The sequence below is a fragment of the Mus caroli genome, chromosome 10 (assembly GCF_900094665.2).
Source record: "Mus caroli chromosome 10, CAROLI_EIJ_v1.1, whole genome shotgun sequence".
Lineage (NCBI taxonomy): Eukaryota > Metazoa > Chordata > Mammalia > Rodentia > Muridae > Mus > Mus caroli.
Window position 1 is genome coordinate 32440817 of NC_034579.1, and position 10999 is coordinate 32451815.

Below are 10999 nucleotides of genomic sequence, written 5' to 3' on the forward strand. Positions count from 1 at the left end.
CCAGATGTCCCTCAATAGAGGAATAGATACAGAAAATGTGGTACATTTACCCAAGGGAGTACTACTCAGCAATTAAAAACAATGAATTCATGAAGTTCTTAGGCAAATGGATAGATCTGTAGGATATCATCCTGAGAGAGATAACCAAATCACAAAAGAACACACATAATATGCACTCACCGATATAAGCAGGTATTAGCCCAGAAACTTAGAATATCCAAGATACAATTTGCAAAACACATGAAACTCAAGAAGGAAGACCAAAGTGTGGATACTTTGTTCCTTTGTAGAATGGGGAACAAAATACCCATGGAAGGAGTTACAGAGACAAAGTTCAGAGCTGAGACAGAAGGAAGGAGCATCCAGAGAGTGCCCTACCCAGGGATCCATTCCATATACAACCACCAAACCCAAACATTATTGCATATGCCAGAAAGATTTTGCTGACAGGACCCTGATATAGCTCTCTTGTGAGGCTATGTCAGTGCCTGGCAAATACAGAAATGGATGCTCACTGTCAGCTATTGGATGGAATACAGGGCCCCTAATGAAGAAGCTAGAGAAAGTACTCAAGGAGCTAAAGGGGTCTGCAACCCTATAGGAGGAACAACAATATGAACTAACCAGTACCCCCCAACCCAGAGCTGTGTCTCTAGTTGCATATGTAGCAGAGGATGGCCTAGTCAGCCATCACTTGGAGGAGAGGCCCTTGGTCTTGAGAAGATCATATGCCCCAATACAGCGGGATGCCAGGGAAAGGAAGTAGGAGTGGGTGGGTTGGAGAGCAGGGCAGGGGAAGAATACAGGGGACTTTAGGATAGCATTTGAAATGTAAATGAAGAAAATATCTAATTAAAAAAAAAAGGAAGAAAGCAAACAGCAAGCTTCTTGGAATCAGTGTCTTCACACACAGGTGGGCAGGAGACTCACCACTGATAATCCCAAAACGCAGTCACTTTGAAGTCCTGCCCTCTTCCTTCCTTCACAGTAGAAGCCAAGCAAAATGGTATATGCTAAGGATGCCACTGCTATGGCCAAAATGATCATTTACTAAACTAGAATTTCAACCTCTACTCTAACTGCAGTTTACCAGTTAAATATTTTACTGATGAAACTCCTCAGGATGCTCCTTTTCTCAATATTCTTTGGATGGTCTATCCTCTATTAATCTACCTATCTATCTATTTATCTATAACTATATATAATCATATTTAAGAGTTTCATATGTATATTCATATATATCTATATTAATTTTTATATGCTGTAGAAATTATTGAGGATAGATCAAAATCTGTATAATTCTCCCACAGAACTAGTAGTTGATCTTATATCATGCACCAGGTTTTTTGTTTTGTTTTGTGTTTTTTTTTTTTTGTTTTTGTTTTTGAAGGTAAGTTTTGCTAAAATGATGAACACCATGAATACTGCCAAAGTTTGTGTGCGATCTCATGGCAAAGTGGCCTGTGTCCACCTCTGTTTGGCTTTGTGACGGCTGCTGATGGGTGTTTGCTCTCTACCCTCAGGCTGCTGCAGTTCTGAAGGTTGATGGAGGGCCATGCTATTCAAACAGCAGGTGTGGCTGAGACAGAAGCTCCTGGTGCTGGGAAGCCTTGCTGTTGGGAGCCTCCTGTATCTAGTTGCCAGAGTTGGGAGCTTGGATAGGTAGGTGATTAAATGCATGCTCTATCTGGCGTAGCTTTATGTGTCTCTTGATGTAAACTGCCTTGGGTATTGTTCCTCAAAACTCTCAAGAAGCACACTTCTCTGAGTTGTTGATTTTCATTCATTAAGACCTTATAGAAACATGCTTCACACTGCTCAGGCCAGGATGCTTCATCCACATCCAATGTACTCTGTGAGTACTGACACTTGTTCTCAGAGAAGACATAAAGCTCGGTACAATAAATAATAATGAATAAATAATACTGTCAGTGACTAGAACATAAAGTGGCCTATGTGCATCTGGTGCTGACCTTAATCTATGACAGCATGGTAGTGATAGGACCATGCCTCTTGGTTTTGAAATTTATGAACAGACAATTATGTATGAGCTAGTAAAGAAGCCAATCAAGTTTGCAATCCTCCACCCTGTAAAGATGGCTACAGGCATGGATTTTTAACTATGTTAATTAGCTCTGGCTTTCGGGAGCTGAGCATACTTGGCAAGGTTGCTGTCACACAGAATGGTTGCCCACGAGGCACTGGAAAATCTGTGAAGAGAAAACTACAAAGTTAGGATTTGGCTCTTAATAGACAAACAGTTGAGGTGTACTAGGCCTGCAGGAGTCCCTATCACGACAGTTGAGTATCCCTAAGGTGTTCCTCAATACTTCTATAGCAGGGGTGAATGGTAAATATGGAGTAGTCTGGAATACAGAGCTGCTTTCTCCCCACTCTCCACCCCCTTCAAAATTAACTCTTGTGCTGAAAGACTAGATTCTTTTGCCAGTTCAATTCCAGAGTCAAGGAAAATGCATCTACATTTTAAAATAAAACTAGCTTCAGTTTTCTCCTCAGTATCATGTAATTCAAATGTTTAAAAATAATCCTGCAAAAGTCCCTGCCTTCCTTCAGCCAGTGTCCATGTTATCTTAAAAACATTAACTCCCTCTGATATCTTTCAGTTCAATATTTCTCCCACTTTGTAACTATGACCTATGTAATTGAGAGCATATCACTGGAGTGCTGGCACTCCAGTGTTTACTCTTGATGTGTCATTTAATAAAGAAACACGTTAAGGTGTCAACATTTGTCCTATGCCCATGACAGAACTTTAGCAGGAAGTCTTTCATACACATTTAATTAGCTTCCCATCATTGATGTTTCATTGAATGATTGGTCTTATAGTTGTGAATGCATTTATCATTCAGCTGGTAATAGTTTTCATCTCTAGCCTTCTTAACTCCTTGGTGGGATGGCTTATATAGGAAATTCCATCTTTTGGTGGGCTTTCTCACAATCCCTTCTTGAAGATTTTGACATGTGCTTACCCTTAGTAACCGAAGACTGCTGTCTGGGAGGGATGCTGATGTTACTTCCCTGGTCTCTTATAATGTTCAAACTCTGCTTTGGGTCTGGCAGTCATTATTAGAATTGTTCTTCAGGGAGCAGGGAGATGGAATATTTTCTCCTATCGTTAGAAGTTCTCTTGAATGCTGAAGACCAGAAAGCAATTTTCCTACATAGTTTGGTAGGCCAGAATAGGAAGTAGAAAGAAGGAGGAAGTTCCGAAGGAAGGTGGCCCTTTCCATATGAGAGTGTGGGACTCCATTCTTACTCAGTTACTCCAAGAGATACCATGTCAATTCTTTCACCCACTCTTGGGCAAGATAATTAAATCTTACAGGATTTGAGAGACTATTGTGTTAATACTCACAGAAACAGTGCTCGCATCCTCCCAGAGGCCTAGGAGAAAAGCCCATCAATGGATACCTCAGTGAATTAGGTCTAGCTTAATAGACAGAACCTAAGAACAGAGACATTAAGTTATATTATCTTCATTGGTGTCACAATCAAAAAAAAAACTTTTAACTATGTTATCCGTTGACAACATTTTAAGATCTAATTAGAACCCTAGCATAATAATCCCAATATATTCATGAAGTCTCATTTTCCTAAAAGGCTAACTATAGTTGTCCTGAATAATTTGCTTTGTTTTGTTTTGTCAACTTGACCCAAGATAGAGTTATTTGGGAAGAGAGACTCTTAACTGAGAAAATGTCTCCATAAGGTTGGCATGTAGGCAAACCTGTATTACATTTTCTTGACTAGTGATTGATGCAGAAGACCCAGCCCATTGTGGACAGTGCCACCCTGGGTAGGTGGTCCTCAGAAAGCAGACTGGGAAAGCCATAGAGGAAAAGACAGTAAGTTGCTTTCCTCTTGGACTTCTGCTTTAATTCCTGCCAGCAGGCTCCTGCCTTATGTTCCCACCCTGACTTCTTCCATGATGGACTGTGATATGGGACTGTAAACTGAAATAAACCCTTTCCCCCAAAGTCTGCCTTTGGTCATGGGTGTTTTATCACAGCAAAAGGAATGCTAATCAAGACTATGGTAAGCCCTGTTTTCACAATAAATTTCCATTGTTTTCAAACTTTCTGAAATGAGTGTGAGTTGTTTTAAGAATAATAAAATAAATACTACAAAAATTGCTACACATTTATATTTTCCTTAAAGATTATATATAGACCTAGATAAATAGGTCAAATCTAAAACTATTCCCCTGAGTTCTACATAATGGATTGAACATAGCTTGAAGAATACTATCGGACCTCTTGGGAAAACAAGAGGATACCTCATTGTAACAGAGAAGGAGAGAGATTAAATATCATCTCAGTCACTAAGAAATTTCAACTGAAAGATGTAATTTAATAGCCAGTTTGACTACTATTATCTCCTTTCACCAAGAAGCCTGAAATTACTTACTAAGTCGACCTAGTTGATTCATTGACTACAGTTTATTATAAAAGTAAACACAATTTTCTAACCACATACAAAGGCCATGTTAAAGTGATCATTGTGTTCTGGTGTCACTGTGGCTATTACCACATCTTTCTCTCTCAGGAAAATATAAATGTCTGCTCATTCTTTCTGACTCTGTCCATTGCATTCTTTACTAGTTCCTGACTTAAATTGCATAGTGATTATGATGTGGGATTTCTGACCCTGTAAGAATCTTTCTTCCAGATTTCTGGTCCCAGGAGTAGTCTGTCATACACAGAAAAGTGATGCTTGGATTGTCCCTACAGTCAGCAAGATGAAAGTGTAACCTTGACCCGTTCAGACAGAAATGGAAAGAGTCCGAAGTAGAGTGATCCTTTGCTATCTCTAAGGCCAGGGGGCAGAAAGTATCACAGAACAGAAAGTTCAGCAAGGATAAAGATTGGAGTTCTATGTGATGGTATGCAAAAAGCCAAGGGCAGAGACTGCAGCCTCTTCTCAGATTATATTTAAAGGATAGGATTTTTAAAGACTATGTGCATGCTGCTAGGCTACCAGAGGAGAAGAAAGAAAGAAAAGAAACAATAAATACAACAGAATATCCGGAATAAATGACCTCCTCTTTGCCCTTCAGCATCCTAATTGAAGATCTGCCTTCCTGATTTTCTAAATGATTTTAACTAGTGAACTGTTACAAAGCTATTAGTATGGCTGGTGTCACTTGTCTATCCTGTACTGTTAGCATCAGTACACGCTGCAGTTAATTAAGTGCTTGGTGAATAAAAAATTTAAGGAGCACTAATAAAAAAAATCCCATCAATTATCTGTGCTCTATTGAATACAGGGTTACTTAACATAAAAATTCCCAAACATATGTTCATTATAGATTACAGCAGCCTGGGACCCAGTGGCTTTATTAATGCATGTTCATTTTGAGTCTGGCACAGATGCAGAATGAGAAGTACATTGTGACAAGTTCCTTCTCTTTCGCTTGCAGGCTCCAGCCCATTTGCCCTGTTGAAAGTCGATTTGGTGGTGCCCACAACCAAGCTGAGTTCCCACTGCGTGCCCTGCAGTTTAAGAGAGGCTTGCTGCATGAGTTCCGGAAGGGCAATTCTTCCAAGGAGCAGGTTCACCTCCATGACCTGGTCCAACAGCTCCCCAAAGCCATTATCATTGGGGTGAGAAAAGGGGGCACAAGGGCCCTACTAGAGATGCTGAACCTCCATCCTGCAGTGGTCAAAGCTTCCCAAGAGATCCACTTCTTTGACAATGATGAGAATTATGCCAAGGGCATTGAGTGGTACAGGAAAAAGATGCCTTTTTCCTACCCTCAGCAAATCACAATTGAAAAGAGCCCGGCATATTTCATCACAGAAGAGGTTCCGGAAAGGATTTACAAGATGAACTCATCCATCAAGCTGTTGATCATTGTCAGGGAGCCGACCACAAGAGCAATTTCTGATTATACTCAGGTGCTAGAGGGGAAGGAGCGGAAGAACAAAACCTACTATAAGTTTGAAAAACTGGCTATAGACCCTAATACCTGTGAAGTGAACACGAAATACAAGGCGGTTAGGACCAGCATATACACAAAACATCTGGAGCGCTGGTTGAAATACTTTCCCATTGAACAGTTTCATATCGTGGATGGTGACCGTCTCATCACAGAACCTCTGCCGGAACTACAGCTGGTGGAAAAGTTCTTAAACCTTCCTCCGAGGATAAGTCAGTACAATTTATATTTCAATGCTACCAGAGGGTTTTACTGTTTGAGATTTAACATTATCTTTAATAAGTGCCTGGCGGGCAGCAAGGGGCGCATCCATCCAGAGGTAGACCCCTCCGTCATTACCAAATTGCGCAAATTCTTTCATCCTTTTAATCAAAAATTTTACCAGATCACCGGGAGGACATTGAACTGGCCCTAAAATAATATAGCAAACAACACCATGTGTTGTATCTAGAGACGCATGGCGTCCCCTCTACATTAAAATATGCACTTTCCCAGACACAGCTCCCCAATTCATTTTTCCATAAATACTTGTACATATGCAGTGTGTGACCAAATATGAGATCAGTTGTTTTTCTACTGAAACTTTACAAAAAAAAATTAATAAATGGCTGTCTACATGGTTGCATCTTTTAAGCTATTTACAGAAAGAAAAGGAGAGGAAGAGGAAGAGGTGGTGGGACTGGAGAAAGTGACCTCAGATATTCTCAAGTTAGTCTTCCTTTGAGTAACTTCCTTTGACTTAGAACTTGTCACTCACCATTGTCAGATTTAAGCCAAAAGATGAAATGTGAAAATGTACCAATGGCTGCGCAGCTTCAGGAAGTAGAGGATTCAGTTTTATGATTCATTTGTCTGTTTGTTCGTTTGTTATGTTTGTTTTGGTTTGGTTTTGTCCTAAACTAACATTGGCTCTTTAATTCAAATACTGGACTGGTGCCATGAAAACAGAATATGCTATTTTCTTATAATTTAAAAGAATGTCTTAGCTCATAAAACTGACACTGTTCCAAAGTTCTTGTGGTGATTTTGCACTATTGTTTCCTCGTATGGACCATGGTGTCATTTGTAGCATGTCAATCACGTGCTGGAGAATCACCACATTCTTTTACTTCCATGTTGTATGTCAACAAAGAAAAATGTCCTGTAGATATGTGTAAATGATGTAAATACTCGTTTCACACTAAGTAATTCTATTTTGTAAACTGAATATGGCTATTTAATTTATTGTGAAAATTAAATTTATTGTGGTATTTAAAACGGAATGGATTAAAATTACACAATGTGCAACTTTCCTTAAAAATGCCTTTTGCTTTGTGCGCCCCCTGCTGGCCTCCAGCGTGGAAGCTCTTTGGTTTTGAGGGTACTTGGAGTAATTCCCTTCACGCCTGGATTTCCAAACTCTTGTAAAAATGTACTTTAATAGTGGGGTGGAGAACACTTTACAAACATTTCAACCCTCTGGAAATCAAGGCACAACAGCCACCTCAGAGAACCCCACTGCTGGTCTGCCACTAAGTGTGTGTTAATAGAATTCACGTGCCTAAGAGAGAGAGCAGTTGAACCTCTAATCACAGTCAGGTCAGGGAAAAAGTAAAATCAGATTAGAACACTTGTGTGCTCTGTGTACTGAGAGCTGATGGTGCTGGTGATGCAAGCCAGGACTCAGAACTCTCTTTCACCTCTGCTCAAATGCGATCCAACCACACAGCATTGCCATATACAAAATAAGAGATGGCCTGCATTCCCACCTAGAGAAGGTAACACTGAATTGGGTGCTCCCCACAACATCCGAGACTCTAACTTTGACCTACACACTACTCAGGAAAAGACAGAACGAGTTATAACAACATCAGCAAATGGTTCATCTGCTTTGTAAGTGCTTAGCCGGGAGGAAATGCTTGAGAGTGCTCTGCTCAACACCACGATGCCTAGGGAATCACAAGAGTTTGTCCTTGTAGTAACAAGAGCTGGGGTTCTTAGCTCTTTTTCCTGTCCAGTAATGTGACGGTGATCTTTCCTAAGTAAACAGCCTTTTCCCCTCTAGAATCACTATGGACACTCTCTCCAGCCACAGTTGTGGTCCTCACCATCCTTCCCTCAAATGACACAGGCAGAGCAGCAACAGCAGGTCCTCCCTGTATAACAACTCTGAAGGGTGAGTCTGAAACTCCAAATGTCATTCACATCTTTCCTAGGCAGGAAGGAGGCCAATATAAAGAGCTGCCTCATTCTTTCCTGCACCTCAACTGTCTGGTGTCAGAGCAAACTCTGAATCTTCCATTCCAGGACATAATGAATTAGCACTAACCTCACAGAAGTACTCCAAGAGCACCATACAGCTAACATGGACCTAAAGACTTAATATTGAATTATGCCCCAAGGGGAACACTGACATGTATAAGATTTAGCCTCAGCTAATGAATTGAAATGTCTCTATACTAATGTGTCATGCTACACACTTTCTTTTTTATTTCTTGTCATATGTTGACAAGATGTGGACTGTTATACTATGGACATACAAAATGATGTCATAGTTTTGTAGTGCTTTGTAAAATTATCAAATTGAGATAATTAACATATTCATAGCCTCAAATAGTTTCTATTTGTATGGTGAGAATATTAGAAATTTACTCTCAGTGCCCGTGTAGCATTTGGTATACCATTCGGCATGCTGCGCTTGATTTGGAAAAAAACAAAACAAAACAAAACAAAACAAAACAAAACAAAGACAGACTTTTCCTCCTAAGGGAAGTTTAAAATGCTATCCATGGAATAATAAGACTTTGTTCTAAGATTCTGTTTAACTTAAGCCAACTTCTACACTTTTAGTTTTAGTTCAACCAGTTCTGGAAACCAAAGGCACCGTGATTTCTAGTTGCTGTTCTTTCTAAATGAGTTGATGCAATGCTTTCAAAGCCGGGGCCTCCGATGGCAGAACTTGAGGGTGTCATGCCTCATTTAACTGGAAAGGCAATCACAGTAATACTGATTAAGCCAGGTAGAGAAATAAAGAACATATGACTTAATAGCAGACTTCCACTGTGGACTAGAAGGCTCCCTGTTTAGAAAAAAATGTGTCCTGCTGTCATCAGACAGGCAGACTTCTAGAGAAATCCACAGCTCCTTATGGTCACTCTGCTAGGGCTCTTGTTAATGAGTTACTGCTTTGCCATCATGAACACCTCGCATCCCTTCCAGAGGCTTGGCAACACTGTGCAGCTTTATCAAATAGTTTCAACTGGAAACAGAGGGAGGTATTTAAGCCATGGTGTCATTTCCAGTGGATCATAAACTTGGAGAGCCATTTTGGAACCCAAGTAACTTCCATTATAATTATACAAAGAACCCAGGGTAGAGAGTAGGGGGCTCTCAGACCTGAAGATGAATATCTTTAAATCCCAGGAACTACAGAAATGACTCAGTGGTTAAGAGCACTGACTGCTCTTCCAGAGGTCAAGGGTTCAATTCCCAGCAACCTCATGGTGGCTCACAACCATCTGTAATGGGATCCAATGCCCTCTTCTGGTGTTTCTAAAGACAGCTACAGTGTACTTATAATACATAAAATAAATAAATAATTAAAAAAATATATCTTCAAATCCCAAGTCCATCCCCTAATAGTTCCCTATAACTGCAGAACAATTCAGGAGATGACTAAAATACTTTGCTCCATGGTTAACGCTACTTACTCAAAAAGTAATATGTCCCTCATAAACGTGGATGACCTTAGATTTAATGATATATGTTAATGGACTATAACACTGTCTTTTGCCAGGCAGTGGGTGGGTCACAGGGATAGTAGAACCTTCTGGGTACATGGTCCTTGGTGTTGCACCTTATATAAGGATTATCCTGGGGTAGAAGCACAAGGACTAAGAGACTCACCAAGACACTACAGACTCCTCAATCGAGAATGACAATCAAGTGCAGTCTAAATTCTAGCCCCGCTGGCAACCTTTTGTTGTGTCCCAAAAGCTATTTGGTAAATCAGATTGTCTTCATAACCACAGCAACTTGCTGCTGGAATCTTTTTTACTTCCTCCTCCTCCTCCTCCTCCTCCTCCTCCTTCTTCTTTTTAAATACACTCAGTGGCTTCTCAGTGGCTGAGAAAAGTCTATAGCCTAAGCAAAACAGAAAACTGAAAAAAAATCCTCCAAAAAATGACAAAATACAGCAAGATCTTACCAATGTGAGCCAGCAAGGTAGAAATGTAGAATATTTTAAAATAAATTTAGAGCAAATCTTGCCCCAAAAGTCAAAATATACAGCAGTATAGTGAAAAAAAAAAACCAAATGCTCAAACTGATATTATTCAGGTATTTCAAACCACTGTGTCTTCTTAAGAAAATATCCAGATCCCCTCACATCCAACGATTAATTTTTAATACCAAAAGCTAGTGCAAAGGTGACATATTTCCAAAATAGGATCATCTGATAATGTTTTACTTAATGATGCATTACTGTCCTTCTTTCAATTTCTTTACGTTTTCAAGTTTTGGTTTAAAATTAAAACTTCAGTTTTCAAGTTTTTTATTTTTTTTTATTTTATGTGTGTGAGTATTTTGCCTTCCTAAGTATATGTTCCAACATGTGTCTGCCTGGCATCCTCAAAAGTCAGTGAAGGCATTAGATCCCCTGAATCTAGAGGTTCGTGTGGATGCTGGAAACAAAAACTAGGAGCTCTGGAAGAGCGACAAGTGTTCTTAAACACTGAGTCATCTCTCCAGCCACTATTAAATTTTATTGTCCTTTCCATGAATCCAAGCACTATATTTCATAATAATTGGAAATAGACTGGGGAGTTGAAAAATGGACAGCAATATGCATGCCCCATAGAAAACATCACATTCATATTCCCCTTGCATGTCTTTGAAGTTTGGTTTAAAAGGGAAGTCCTTTCAGTCTCACACAGGAAGTATGTTGGTCTTCCTAGGCTGGTTCGATCAGATATTTGTGAACCACGTCAGCTGCTAGATTTCTAGATCTGTGGTGAAAGTACCTTCTAGAAAGATGACTGAACTTGACAAGTAGCACCATTT

General features: G+C 39.8%; 1 protein-coding gene across 4 annotated transcripts in view; it reads left to right on the forward strand.

Annotated features, from left to right (window-relative positions):
- Hs3st5 (heparan sulfate-glucosamine 3-sulfotransferase 5) overlaps window positions 1–7259 on the forward strand; it is a 291841-nt gene extending 284582 nt beyond the window's left edge. For 3 of the 4 annotated variants that reach the window (XM_029482552.1, XM_029482550.1, XM_029482551.1), the window contains 2 exons: window positions 1524–1662; window positions 5441–7239. In XM_029482552.1, coding sequence (XP_029338412.1) covers window positions 1556–1662; window positions 5441–6374 — 1041 coding nt within the window. In that variant the 5' untranslated portion in view covers window positions 1524–1555 and the 3' untranslated portion in view covers window positions 6375–7239. Of the gene's footprint in view, window positions 1–1523; window positions 1663–5440 lie in introns of all 4 variants that reach the window. The other variant, XM_021174949.1, reaches the window with a different exon arrangement.
- Window positions 7260–10999: the final 3740 nt, after the last annotated feature.